The 15,002-nt window shown below is 35.1% G+C and overlaps 2 protein-coding genes across 8 annotated transcripts in view; both read right to left on the bottom strand.

Annotated features, from left to right (window-relative positions):
- Positions 1-1,904: 1,904 nt before the first annotated feature.
- Positions 1,905-5,020, bottom strand: wtrw (ankyrin repeat domain 61 water witch). The gene has a single exon (XM_089707976.1). It carries the CDS (start codon positions 5,018-5,020, stop codon positions 2,105-2,107), a length of 2,916 nt encoding a protein of 971 aa, XP_089564102.1. The 3' UTR covers positions 1,905-2,104.
- A 6,016-nt stretch (positions 5,021-11,036) lies between these two features.
- The window catches only part of smash (smallish), a 149,002-nt gene continuing 145,036 nt past the window's right edge, over positions 11,037-15,002 (bottom strand). For all 7 annotated transcript variants that reach the window (XM_089708041.1, XM_089708043.1, XM_089708040.1 and 4 more), the window contains 3 exons: positions 14,635-14,744; positions 14,135-14,256; positions 11,037-12,949 (listed from right to left, as the gene is read on the bottom strand). In XM_089708041.1, the coding sequence (XP_089564167.1) occupies positions 12,762-12,949; positions 14,135-14,256; positions 14,635-14,744 (420 nt within the window). In that variant the 3' untranslated portion in view covers positions 11,037-12,761. The remainder of the gene's footprint in view (positions 12,950-14,134; positions 14,257-14,634; positions 14,745-15,002) is intronic.

The raw sequence follows: 15,002 nt of genomic DNA, 5'->3' as shown, positions 1-15,002 counted from the left end.
AGCTGTTATAGTGCTGAAGAACCAAATGATGATACTGAAGATGCCCCGTACCCTCTTGCCAGTACTTCGAAACAGAGTGATGATCAGTCCTTTGAAGGAGTAGAATATTTCGATTTTGATGAATTATATTAATGTACAAAATTTATCTACAAAAAAAAATAAAAATATGTAGTTTTCAAATCGCCTTGTTTTTTTCTACCCGACGGACCCAGAAAGAGGGTAATGTGTTTGAGCTGCATGTATGCTTGTTTGTTTGTATGTTTGATTCTATGTGCGCCTCTGCAGTCTAAACACTTGACCGATTTTTATAAAATAACTAATTCCAAATACATTTAAGTAAAATTTTACCTAGGTAGGTCAATTAAAATACTAATGTATTTTTGTCTTAAATTTACACTATTGCTACAATGAAACAATTATAACGGTTTAAATCGCGGTATTTATTTTAGATTATATTATATAGATTTTTGGATTTTTATTCTATAGTATCAAGATCGCTTGCGTCGCAGTATCAGTATTGCTATATGAGCGACGGTGGCGCCCTCATTTATTTTCATCTCTTTTGTGTCGCACTGTATGATACATATTTATTTACATAACTTATCGATAGTTCAACACGCAGTTGATACCTACCCATCTCTATTTGTCACACACACATCGATAAAGTATCTATAGCTCATCTGCCTACGATGTGCACTAAGAAATTTGTGCAATACACGCGCTCTATACTATTGTATTAATATATGGTTTTAATACACGCCACTGTAGTGGCGTTTGTTATTATCACAGGTTATTGTAAATAAATATTTATAATTTCAATGTAACCTATTAAATGTAAAACCACTATCGTATTGGGAAACTGTAATGTTAGTGTGTGTTTTAGAATAAATAAAATAAATAAAAAATATTTTTGCCAACTTCAATGAGCTTTTTGCGCAAATATATTAAGATGTATAACAAATGTACAAACCTATTTTTTCAAACTAAGTTTATGTCGTGTGGACCCACCATAATATTATATTACTTAACAAATTACTTACTCTGTGGCCCTATAATGAAGAAAAAAATAGGATGTGGAAAAAGGTATGTGATTTTTGGCGCTAACTGCTAACTGCTAAGTGCTAATAAAGAGGAAGAGGAAAAACAAAAACAAGAAGGTATGTGATTTTTTGGCGCTAACTATAAAAATATGCTAATGCTAGTATTATACTATCGGCTATCCTGTCATCTGTGCAGTTTAAGAAAAGAAATACATACTTAGTTATGTAGGTAAGTATTTGAATCCTCATTTTTATGATGAAATGGCATTTTCAATCATTTTTAATATACATATTTGGTTTAATGGTATTGAAATGCTTTAAAAATATAAATTAATCTTATATATAAAAATGAATCGCAAAATGTGTTGGTAAGCGCATAACTCGAGAACGGCTGAACCGATTTCGATAATTCTTTTTTTATTATATTCCTTGAAGTACGAGGATGGTTCCTATGTAGAGAAAACGTAAACATGTACCACGGGCGAAGCCGGGGCGGACCGCTAGTTACTTATAAAAATAGAAAAAATTCGATCACGAGGCGGGACTTGAACCCGCATTCGCATCCTTTCACGCCAATCCGGGGCGGACGCCTGAGTTGGTTGACTCATATTTAAAAAGAAATAATTATAAGAATAATTATTGCAAATTTTTATGTGATACTCAATAGGTACTCTCAGCATAATAAATACTTATGTATTTTTGTATTTCTATACTAGACAAATTATTTTTGCCACGCCATTTCAATTAATAGGACTATAAGTAATTATATTCTGACCTTTATCAAGAATCACTTGTTGACTTAATAAAGGATATTAAATGAAACAAACACTATAATCATTTTAAAAATAATTTTATTACACCATACACTATATCACAATAATAATCTACCAAAACATTACTTAGGATCAATCCTCCATCACTATTTTTCCTATGTACAATACCAAATATCACCTCCCAGATTAAGTTCACAACGGTTCACAATAGACTTATAAACGATCGACAATGCTCGCTATAGTTTATTGACTTATACCGTTGGCATTGAAAATAAATGGCCTATTATATCATCAACGGGTATCCATCGCGCCGGCCAACGCTTGCTGTATCACGAGCTGCTGAGCGCTTATAAGTTTTTTCAACTCTCTCACTTCCTGTGTTAGTTGGCGGACATTCTCCGAAGTTTCGTCGAGCCTCGCTTGCAGACTTCCTAAACCAGATGAGTAACCGTACTCTCGATAGCTAGAGTCATTGTTGTTTTCGTACTTCTTGAAACACGAGTACGCGCCGGTTGTGGACCCATTAGAAGATATTGTGTGTCCGTATTGCTTTCTCATTTTGGCGATGTCGTAAGCTGCCATCATTATGTCTCTAGGGAGGCGTTTTTCGCTCGGATTTAATGGCTTCACGCTCAATACAACTCGATAGGCTTGTGGTGAAACGAGGGCTGAAGAATGGAGTATTTTTAAGAGACATTTAGGTAAATAGCCATTGAATAAAGCCAACTCCATGTATGAGATTAGTTTTGTTTGTCGAACCAGTTTGGATAGGCCAGCCGTTTTTCGTAATCCCTGAATGTCATGTACCGCGATACCAACTAGAAGATTCATTAGTACGACAGTGACAAACATCAAGAACAACACGTAGGTTATTTGTGCAGAAAATTCTAGTAGAACCGGTGGGTCATTTCCATCTGGTTCGTTCAGCAATAAATCTAAATTAAGCTCCCCGATCATCATTGTCAGTACTGTTATAAAGCCCATGAATGGATTGGCGAACGATGACGAATCTGGAAATATTACGCAGAAACTTATTGTGAATCCAATGAGAATGCATGAATAGGCCATTAACAGTTTTGCGAACTCTTTCTGTACTTTTTGATACATAGCCACGTATGTCCCAAAGACAGGTAGCTGTCCGATCATCATCATTAGATTAGTCCATCCGGCGAGTACAGCAAAAGCTCCGACATGATTTTGCCACGTATAAGTGATGTTCGTATAAATGTATGATATCAAGAAAACGCTTACAATGACAAACCACTCTATCATATTTTCAGATTGCATTAGATACTGTTTAACTGTGGAATATCCCGCTATACCGTAAACTTTTCTGAAAATTTCGAATATTGTTATCCCAGCTAACACCCACCATTGCATTTCTATCACAAACGGGTTTTTCCTTAACAAATCTCCGAGTATTGATTGTTTTTGACACAGCTCTTGTTCTTGAATCGTTTCTTCCATATCCTTACTACCGTTATAGCAGTTGTGTGCAAGTGCAGTCAAAACATAAAGCGTGAGACAAAGAACAAATATAAAACTCAAAAATAGACGTGCAACGTAATACTTCCTTATTTTCTCCCATTTAATATACAGGAAAGCGGAGCAAAGAGGATGTAAAAGTACTTCCTTTTGGCCCTCGTCGACAAAAGTGTTCAAATAGCTTATTTCTCTCGGGTAACAATGTTGCAGAATGCTGCGGAAATCGAGTTCAAGTTCGACTTCACGATTACTCGTCTGTGAGTGGTGTAATGTGATAGCGCAGTCCAACTTCCTTGTTATCATCGCAAGTGACGCGGGCGTCTTTCGAGCGATCACATTAAGTGCGGAGTTGCCCTTTTTAGATCGCGTCGTTACGTCAGCGCCGTGATAGATTAATGTCTCCACACACGCAGATAACCCGTCAAGTGCAGCTAAGTGCAAGGGCGTAAAGCCGTATTCATCTTTCTGGTTTACATTGGCTCCCCAACTGATCAAAGTTTCAATTATGTCGCATGCGCTGTCTGATTTGCCGATAGCTGCATGTAAAGGAGTCCTCTTGTCAAAATCCATCGCGTTGGGATCTGCGTTACCTTTCCTTAGCAGTGATTCGACGCATTCTAAACTAGCAGACCTCGCCGCGAGATGTAAGGCTGTGAATCCTCTGTGATTTTTTAGGCTAGCGTCTGCTCCTTTCGTGAGAAGTAAATCCAAACATTCTGCGAAGCCACCGTCAGCTGCTAGGTGTAACGCTGTTGATTCCCTATCTCCAACCCGAGTTCTAACATTTGCATCGGCTTCAGGTGTATCTAGCAATATCATGAGACATTGAATCATGCCCAAATCAGCCGCTAAGTGTATTGCATTAGTTCCACCCGGTTCAATCTGGTTTACGTCAACGCCATGAGATATAAACAATTTCAAGCAATCCACCGAATTCGCTCTTACGGCACAATGCAGCAGGCCGCCTTCGCAGTTGACATACTTCACGACCGCGTGGACTGACGCACCTGTACTGATTAGTAAATTAGCCACTTGCACTGAATTTCCGAATGCTGCACAATGTAGCGGCACAAAGCATCTCGGCATATAATTAGGATCCACTCCACATGATAGGAGATAATTTGCGCAATCGGTCGACCCGCTAAACGCCGCGGCGTGCAGGGGAGACAGGCCCAGTGCATCGTAATGCAACGGGTCCGCTCCCGCTTCGACCAATAACGGTAATAATTGGTCCAATTTGAGGAACGACGCCCAAAATAGACAGACATTTCTCTCCGCTTCTGACGCTGATGTGAACAAATTGAGAGCGGGTTCGGTTGTAATCGCTCCTGATTCTAGTTCATCGAGCAATCTGAGCCGTCCGCCGACGGCGCGCATCTGTTCATAGGCGCTCTGACGTATCGAGTCCCCGCAGATGTGCGCAGTTAGATCCAAGGGCGGCTCTTCGAAGCTGTCGTACATATTTGGGGCACTCTCTGCGGGCGGGGACGATCCAGCGAGGACATACTCCAGGTGTCCCATGGAAGGGTAGGCTCTTTCGAGGGATTCTTCATCGAGGGGTGAGTTTTGGGCGCGAGGGGGTGAGGCGAGAACTCTGGCGGCTCGCGGACGCCGGTCCATGTCGCGGGGGAGCGATCGGTGAGCGACATCGGGCTCTTCTGGGTTTGGGGAGCGGCGAGAGCGAAACCACCGCTTCGGCAGGAGGTTGCGCGTTGTGGGCATGCGGGCGGTCTGCGCGGGACTGGCTGCTGCACGCTCATTGTCTGGCAATTGGCGATCGGATGAATCGCGCGCACCTTCATTGTTAAGCTGCGTTTACATGTACATTTTTATCTATTTTTAAATACACTTTTTTATATATTATATGGTTAAACTTGTATTTGTATAACTTACGTATTATTGAAATGAATGAAATGAATGAAATGAAATGAAATGAATACGTATTATTCTGATACACAGATTACATAAATGTCATTTTTCATTAAAATCCGTTCTGTAATTATTGGATATCAAATATTGATACATCCATCGAAACATTCAAACTTGTGCTACGTAAGATTTAGCGTAATAAATAGAATTAATGACTACATACTTAGATAACAAACACCAAGAAACTAGGTAGGTACAAAAGGATTCGCTAAAGAGTTTGATGGGGAATACTTGTGTGTGTTATGTGGCCAAGAACATAGCATAAAAGCGCTTTACTTATATGTATATAATTGCATTGGCATATTCATTATTTATGTCTCACAACACTCTGCACATCGCATCACCAAAAAAAAAACTAAAACGTGTGTATAAGCACCCTTACAAGGAATCAAATGGATCAACAATGGTCTCGACGTATGCTCATACTTTTTGCTTATGTTTAGTGTTTACAGAGAGATCGTCTTATTCACCCTTCCTGTCTTATTGTAATTGTTTACGTCTATTCAAAGGCATATTGAATATGAAATCGGTTTGGAAAACCCTTTAGGCATAATAATTATTAATTATTAATAGGACAACAAGTTTTTTATAAATATACTTTCCTTGTGCACTTGATTTTTTTCCTAATTCTGAACTACTACTAAGTACTGTTTGTTAAATCAACTAACTTTGCACAGTATTTTATGTAATGTTAAAAATTTAGGCCCATATGTTTAACTTCCAATTCAACTCGATTAGATTCAAATTAAATTATAGCCGATTATTTAAAATACAAAAACAGCAAAAAGTTTTTTTCAAAATTCATCCAGTAATTTTTGCGTTAAAGTTGGACAACGAACAAAAAGACAAAAAATTCTAAATATTTTTTTTATCTATATAGTATCATAATACTTGTATGCAAACTCCTAGGGATTTTTTTGTATTTATTAAATAAATCGATACTATGAAGTGAGGGAAGTGCTACAGGAGCCGAACAACGAGGATCTTCATCGCAGGCTGCACCATTATCTTCCACACAACACGCTGATCGCAACGGTGACAACATAATTTTCTTGCATTACCAGGACAGGCCGCAGAAGGTCCAATCATATTACCAATTTATCATATAAAAAACTCAACATTCAGTTTGATATAAATAAAAACATGGTATAATAAAACTACAAAACACGTTTTAAGTTTTAACACGATACATTTTACATCTTTCATATGTATAAAGTTAATTGAATGAAATGAGTCCGTTTAAAGTGGTTCAAAATTACTGGAATAGTTTACATACAAAGATTTATAATATAAACTTACAAACATACAGTTGAAGCTAATATAACCTATGGTTTAAATGCGCTACATATGTATTACTTTCATTGATCTATTTTCTTTCCGAACTTGAGTAAATGATCGGTCTTCAGAGTCTAGCCAAATAATTCCTACTTTTTTTTCACCATCGGGAATCGAACCCAACTCTCTCATCCACGGTCGAACCCCTGGCAAAAGCAAAGTACCTACCTATCTCTATGTAGCTTATTTGTTATTCTGGTACATTATAACAACATGACATAATTTTTTAAATTAATTTATTTGACTAACATAAAATGTATTTTATATGGATCTCTGTGTCTGAAATGAATAAATTATTATTATTATAAATTTTATCAAAATTATCTTCAGTGATTTTCCCGTGGAAAAGGAACATGAAGAATGACAGGCTCCTTTTTACCACAGTTAAAAATTCCCTTATGAATTTCCTTTGACCCACGGACGAAGACGCGAGCAAAAGTGTGTATGTTCGTCTTTCCTTTAGGTCGCAATGGAACAATTTTTGGTATGATTTTTATGTCTAACGATAATTAAGAAGGTAGAAAGTGATACAGGCTAATTAGCCTGATATATAGATATTTTACGTCGGTAAAAATTTTTACTGACGTAAAATATCTCATTCCCCTCTGAAGATTCATCGTGTATTTATAAACTCCGATAGATGGCGCAATGTTTTTAATATCCTAAGAATACACGGGCGAGGCTGTAGAAAATATCTAGTTTTATATTAAATTCATAATAAGCCATTTTTTAATGATTGCATAATATAATGACATGAACATTTCAGTTCCCATTGCCTTGCCCATCGGTCGTTACGCTTGACAATATAACATTGAATTCATGTGAATTGAACAAGTTCCAATATTATCATTGTTAGTGTGACCAATGCGCCGGTTTCCTGTTATTTGTGAGATATTGCATCGAAAATACGTCATTTTATTGTATTTTTTACTGGATTTTGCTTGCTCTAATAAGTTGATGTAAGCCAATGATCATGCTGATTTTATTATATATAACTCTAAATGACCTAGCCATAATAAACATAACCATGATATTGTCCTGCCAGGAAATCCTTGAAGCAAAGAGGTGTAAAAACTAAAAATTTATTTGCTACCTAAGTACCAAAAGTGCCTAGTTACACAAAAAAAAACATTAAAATAAATATTTCAAAGAATTTGGGATCAAACGACAATCTAAATAATGTTATATATCTGAGGAGTTTGTTTGTTTGAATGGGCTAATCTCAGGAACTAATGGACACATTTTAAAAAATCATCCCTGATTGCTCTATACAAAGCCTTGTCATAAATAAAATGATGGCATCACATTACCGAATATATTTTCTGTTTTTATTACTAGATAAGAAAATTAAAAAAAAAATGGTGATATAACAACATCAGCTCCGATCGAAAAAATACAACGCTTTTTCTCATGCCAATGTCTGTTATATAATATTATTTACTTAAAATTTGTATATCTACTGAAACCTTAGCTTCCTTCATTCTTTTTCTATATCTGTTTTTTTTTTTATTTAAAAAAAATTATATCAACTATTTTTTTTATTTTTCCAGAATACACACGTATCTTAGATTTACGGGGGAAAAGAAAAAAACCTAGGTACGCGAAAAAGGACGCAGACACATCACAATAAATGAAGCATGAAAGAGATTTTAGAATTTGTCAAATCCATTAAATTTAATACTAGTTAACTACGTTAAAGTTTTACTAATTCAGATTTTAGAACAATTACTGTAAAAAAATCATAAATATTTGTAAAAATTTACACGAATAAAGAAGTGTTCACTGAATTTATTTCTTTCATTTTTTATCCCATATAAAAATATTACCTATTGTACCTACATATTATATTACAATGTTCACAATGGTAGTTTTATTAAGTTTCACCTGTTGCTTATCTTTTTTACCGTATAAACCTTCCCTGGACTAAAATAACAAACATTTCAAAACTCAAAATCAGCTAAATCGATCAGCCGTTAAGTAGGTAAAAAAAACTAATATTTATTTCTTGCATTCTCACTAGCAATTCTTAAATTATTTTGTAATAGAAAAACACATAAATCTGTATGTTGGCGTTTTGCGTCTAATCATTAAAATGTGGAAAAAACGTACTCACACTTAACGCATCTTCGTTTCAAAAATATTATTTTTGCAACATTTATGCTCATAGCCCGATGTTATACAAGTGAATGAAGTATTGTTAACCAATCTTTTTTGTCGAAACAGTACCTAGTGCCTAACATTAGAATGTTGAACCATCAACCAAAAACACATTTCTCTTCAGGATTATAATACTGATGATAGATGATGGCAAACATTAAAGAATTCAGTAGTGAGTGGGGTATTTATATGAAAATTGTGGCAAAATTTAGAAGGACCAATACTGCCAATTATATGTATTTTAATTTATGGCGATGAGCAATGATGCTAAAACTATTCATCAGTTAAAACATGGGTTAAAATAACCTTAACCATGGCATTTTTAAAAATGGTGTGAATCTATTCTAGAAGAATCCGTAATTATTCGCCTTAGAGATATCCTTACAGCGATTAAGGAGTCTGATCATTACAATTGCTTGCTTCCCTTTCCTTGTTTATCTCGGAATATGCACTATTAATGGATTTACATTGGCCACGTGTTTGTAAATGACTAAGTTATTTTTTCTGTTATGATAATTTATTTGCATCTTTTGAAGTGAAACTTCTTTAGGAGCTGAGAGACAATTTCAAGGTAGCGTCATGGCAATACCGTCACGTCGTAGGGTAAGGCGACCATTTTGGTATCTTTGAATCATACCAAAGAATTTTCACTTTTGATACGAGTGCTTTGTATCATGTATGTATGATATTCGTTATTACAAATGGTTTTAAAGATTGTGTGCATTTTTATTACGTTTACATATTTAGTTCCTTTGTAATGCCCCAGCCACACGACTCGACGAGTGGTATGGGAAGTGACGAGGGAAGTAGGCAGGGACGTAGTGTGGCCACGTTACTCGTCATGCCACTCGTCGTGCTCATCGTCCTGCTCACTGCTGTCGGCTTTTGCGCGCGAGTCAAAGGACCGGCAATACGAGTGCGAATTAGGGATGGGCGTCATGGAATCAACGGACTAGTTAAATTAACCGTCTATATGTACACTCAACGATTCGACTAGTCCATCGCTCACCAATGCACTAGTTGAATTCAACGGCTAAACAGTCTTATTGATAAGAATAAATTCTTTTCTTTGAAGTTTTTTAAAAAAAATATTTTTGGTTTACAAGACCAATGTTTTGAATTTAAACTATAAAAACAAACGATAATAAGTTTTTTAGTAATACTTTTTTTAGGGAGTATAATTTTTGTAAGAAAGCATAAATATTTATTACTTAATTGTTTTATTGAGATTAGAATTTATTGTTTTAAGAATTTATTTAATAATAGTTATTTATTTTACACATGGACTAGTCGAAGATTTTAATTAGTTGATGAACGACATTTAACTATCTAGTCTCGTTGATGAAAAATACGTCGACGACCCATCCCTAGTGAAGAGCGTCGCGATTAATCGCGCGAGTAGAGCAGTGTGTGGCCAGACGGCAATATCGAGGCGAGCGGCAGCGCGATGAGCAGGACGAGGAGCAGCACGAGTAGCAGGACGAGTAGCATAGTGTGGCTGGGGTATAATAGTTTTAAGTTATGAAGGCAAATAAATGAACTTTTTATTTATTTATTTACTTTTCCAATAAACTACTACTTATTAAATCTGTTCTGTGTTTTTGTTCCTTTCGGTCCCAAAGTATATGCCATTATTTCAATAAAGATTTATTAATTAGAATTAAGATGAGAAAAATATCAGCATTGTTACGTTTTCGTACGTATGTCATACTTACATTTATCACAAAATGGTCATTTACCGAGTCATGAAAATAATTAAAAATTATCTGAAAATTTCAATGAATGTCCTTGCTTTTCCTCGTGCTAAATCAAAGTGTAACTTAATGTGTGTGGTAAATGATAGAAGTCTAATTTGAACAAATAAATGTTTGAGTATAACTTGTAGGTGCAGATTATGAACTAGGTACGCGTATCCATAACTGTCCTATTAAAATTTTCATTAAAATTTGATCAGTTAACTTATTTTAGCGTGATCAAAACATAATGAAGATTGTCATAGGTTCTACTATCTAATACGATTTCTTTACTTATTAATGAACATATTTAAATAAGCATGTTCAGAGCTACGATAAAATTGTAATGTACTTAATGCTGATATCTGCATCTGCATTATAGTCTAATAGATTTATTTAAATGTGATGTAATAAAAACAATGATAAAACTGAAATTGATACAGAATGGTTCAGATAATATTTAAGTTCCTACGTGGTAGGGTATAGTCTGGTTTTTGTTGCAAGTTATATTATGCGGGTTCGATTCCTTATGAGATATCCTAATGTATTTGGGTTTTTTTGGGTATTAAATAAAAGAGCGTGTATTAATTTGAAACATTTATTGATATACAGGTTTCTTACTCTTAGACAATGTACATAATAATAATTACAAGAAAAGTGCAATACCACAGAAATAAGTCACATTTAGTCGAAAACCGTATCATGATGTTAGAGTGATGCAAAAATACAAAATAATCTAATATTAATTAATATATTACATAAAAACAAACAATACACATTTTTGGATAAATGTTCCTTTATTTTATACTAAAATACTAACTATTAAAGCTAATCATTAACACAATGTGACATAAATAACTCTATTTACAACATTATACAAACTCCCCCGAGTTAAAAATATATTATCTAAAACGAATTAAAAAAATATATGTTCTTATTGTTATCAGGGTTAAATGAAGACATATTATGGCATGGCACAAAATATATATAGATAGATGTGAATATATTATTTTATTAATCAATAATGGGCATATGGATGGCGTAAAATCAATAATAGTTCAGCCATCTAACTAAAGGTACGAAAAGAAACTAAGTATTTCGATATAACAAAACTGATATTTACCACTCAAATATACGTGATTACAAAAAAAAATTAGCTTAAAAAGATTGTTTTAAAAGGGTAGAATAAAAATTGTTGTATCGATGAAACTTATGTACAAGTTATATAAGTTTCACCGATAGATGGCGCTGAAAGCAAAAAAACGAAGGGTAAACAAAAGCGTGCAAATATGAACTCAGGCTGGCTGAGCTCAGAGACGTTTTGTGATTGATATAGCTCTGTTTCGCGGCGTTACTTGCGCACAGAGCACGTGCAGTGGAATACAATACAATCTAAATATAATGAGAAGTTATTTACATAAAAACATGGATGAAAATATGTATTCTGTGTATGGTTTTCAAGAGTAGTTTTAATGGCGACAATCATGATTGAATGTAAAGTACTAACTGTAAAGAATTAAGTGGTTTCTATTGAGCCTATATTAGAAAATATAATATATTAGTTTGATAACAATTCTATATTAATACAATTTTTTTAATCATGGTTACAATTTCGAAATCAGTTTACTATCAGCAAAGTTCAAATAACAAAACAGATATTTTGCCTAAAACATAATTACCGTCACATAGCAGGACAAATTAATTGAATACAACAGTAAATCAACATACAAACATTTACGTAAACTGTCTTAATATATGTTAAGATCATTTTTATTTAAATTTTAGGCCTTTTTATGATTCGTAGCACATACTGGTGCAAATATATTTATGCACTTTTAAGTCCGTCACTAGATCAGTCCAATTTATAATGAGACACTTATAAACTCTCGTTCAATCAAAAGTGCACTTTATTCCGTCGCGTTAGAGCTCTAATTCGAGGATCTCATATCACCGTTTTGCTTTATTTGCTAGTCCAAATTACACTTTCTTTCTTGGCATTAGAGCTCTAAATCCTGGATCACTAGTTTCACTCTATCTCTTCATATTAGAGCTTCAAATTCGGATCATGTATTTTGCCAGGCCAATCTGCACCTTATCTACATTTCCTAGCGCTCTAAACTTTACAACATTTAAGTATCGACATTCTAAAGTTAGGTGCACGTCGCATCATTATTCAAGGCCACAACAAAGTGCACCCTATCTCTTCACTTTAGAGCTCTAAATCCCGGATCACTATCACTGCCTCCATTAGTACTATCTAATATTTTGGCTAGGGAAATAAGAACCTTATCCCTCCTGTTCCTAGAGCTCTAAACCCTGGAGCACTGATCTCCATCAGCAGTACAATAGCAATGCTGGCAATGTAACCGTCTATCCCTCACTCGTACATCAGCCCCCGCCCTTCCATCCCCCAAAGCCCCCCCACAAACAGCACAAGTGAAACACCACACGTGATAGCAGAGGGACAGGGATTCGATTATCATGGCTGCGCCGCGACCTGGAATATAAATAAATAAATATTATAGGACATTATTACACAAATCGACCTAGTCCCACAGTAAGCTCAATTAAGGCTTGTGTTGTGGGTACTAGGCGACGATAAATATAATATTTAATAAATACATATATATAGATAATAACACCCAGACCCAAGAACAAATAATTGAGTTCATCACACAAATATTTGCCTTGACCGGGGATCGAACCCGGGACCGTCGGCTCAGTAGGCAGTTACTTTACCACTGCGCCAACCGCGTCAAATATTATAACAATTTATTATGGAATAATACTAAAATAATTAAAACTAGTTTTAGTACGGGATTTACTGTAGTTCACTTGACTAACTGGTTTGTACCTTTATGACTGTTCTAACAACTATGTATAATAATTGTAAATGTGATAATTCATTAATTGTACATGTCTATATTATGTGATCTATATTATTAATAGCTTTTCACCCGCAGCTTCGCCCGCGTATTCAAAGGAAAACTTCTCTTTTAAGCGCGTCACACACGGTGAAGATTTTATCTTAAGATACTGTTATATTTTATATTACAGTATCTTAACGCATCCGGTATCAGCGTTCGGACCATCATTTTTCTTTTTGTCATTGCGTACTAAGACTCCTGTAGAACCGCCATCCTGTTACAAATGACCCACAAAATTTCGCGTCATTTGTAACAGGATGGCGGTTCTACAGGGGTGGGTGGTACGCAATGACAAAAAGAAAAATGATGGTCCGAACGCTGATACCGGAAGCGTTAAGATACTGTAATATAAAATATAACAGTATCTTAAGATAAAATATTATAGTATCTTCACCGTGTGTGACGCGCTTTATAGTTCCCGTTCCCGTGGGATTTTCGGGATTAATAACTAATGTTAATTCAAGTTACCCTCTAATTCCAAGAAAATCTGTTCAGCAGTTTAGGAATGAAGGAGTAACAAAGATACAAACTTCACATGTATTATATATTAAATAACTAGCGGTCCGCCCCGGCTTCGTGGTACCCACATGGTTTAAACTATCCTATCTCTCAAGTTGGATCGAACTGCACATGGTGTGCGAATTTTATTATAATCGGTTAAGTGGTTTAGGAGTCCATTGAGGACAAACATTGTGACACGAGATTTATATATATTAAGATAAGAAATAGGTTTATGTTAAACTACAATAACTTACCTAATTCCTCCCCACAGTGTGAACACTTCCTCCGTCCACTCACGCTAAGTAACTTTTCCTCCCGCGAGTCACTTCTATCGCGGGGTTCGGGACGAACGCGTCGTTCTTGTACAGGGTGCGGGCTGCAATGTTAAATGTAGTTAAGTTAATCATTATTCGATCATTTTGTAAGTATTTATTACGACTGCTATATAAATTATTATTTTGGTAGTTTTACGACTGAAACTTTATATTTACAATTGTTATGAACTCCTCGAATATAAACGTGTTTTATTTTATTTAAAGTTGTCATTCAATTTTACCTTTTAAGAATTAAGGATCACGTCATGAAGTTCAATATTTATAATTTTTTATTTGTCATGGCTCACAGAAAACTAGAAATTTTTAAATGGCAAAATGAAGCGACTTTGAATCCTGCCTTATTTTTTCTATTCTTTAAAGATTTCTCATTTATAAAGAAAACCAGTTGAATGCCATAAAACTAAATATAAGAAATATACCTGTTACTAAAAGGAGCATGTACGGGCGAGGCGGGCAAAGCCGGCTCGTGGTACGAGTGTCGCGCGCGCATCTTGTTCTTTTGCTCCTCGATCCTGCGATGTTCTGCTTCCTGGAAAATTTGGTACACATATTTAGTTAAAAATATGAGGAAAATAACGACTTAATCTCGCAAAATAACCCAATTATAGAAATTAGACCAGATATACCCAGAAGTGTTGGAAGAATTCCAAGGTCAAATATTATAATTTCCCTTTACGAAATAACCCCTTGAGGGGTGATGTGTGTATTCCCATCATAAGCAATAAATGATAACATAAAAAAAAAAACTCCATAGCCTTTCAAGAACTACTGTAATATACATATAATA

The sequence above is a fragment of the Colias philodice genome, chromosome 20 (assembly GCF_061535455.1).
Source record: "Colias philodice isolate Cphi_HAF_F1 chromosome 20, ilColPhil1 Martin Lab GWU primary, whole genome shotgun sequence".
NCBI classification, from domain to species: domain Eukaryota; kingdom Metazoa; phylum Arthropoda; class Insecta; order Lepidoptera; family Pieridae; genus Colias; species Colias philodice.
Note: the sequence above shows the minus strand (reverse complement) of the source record. Positions and strands in the feature narration are given on the sequence as shown.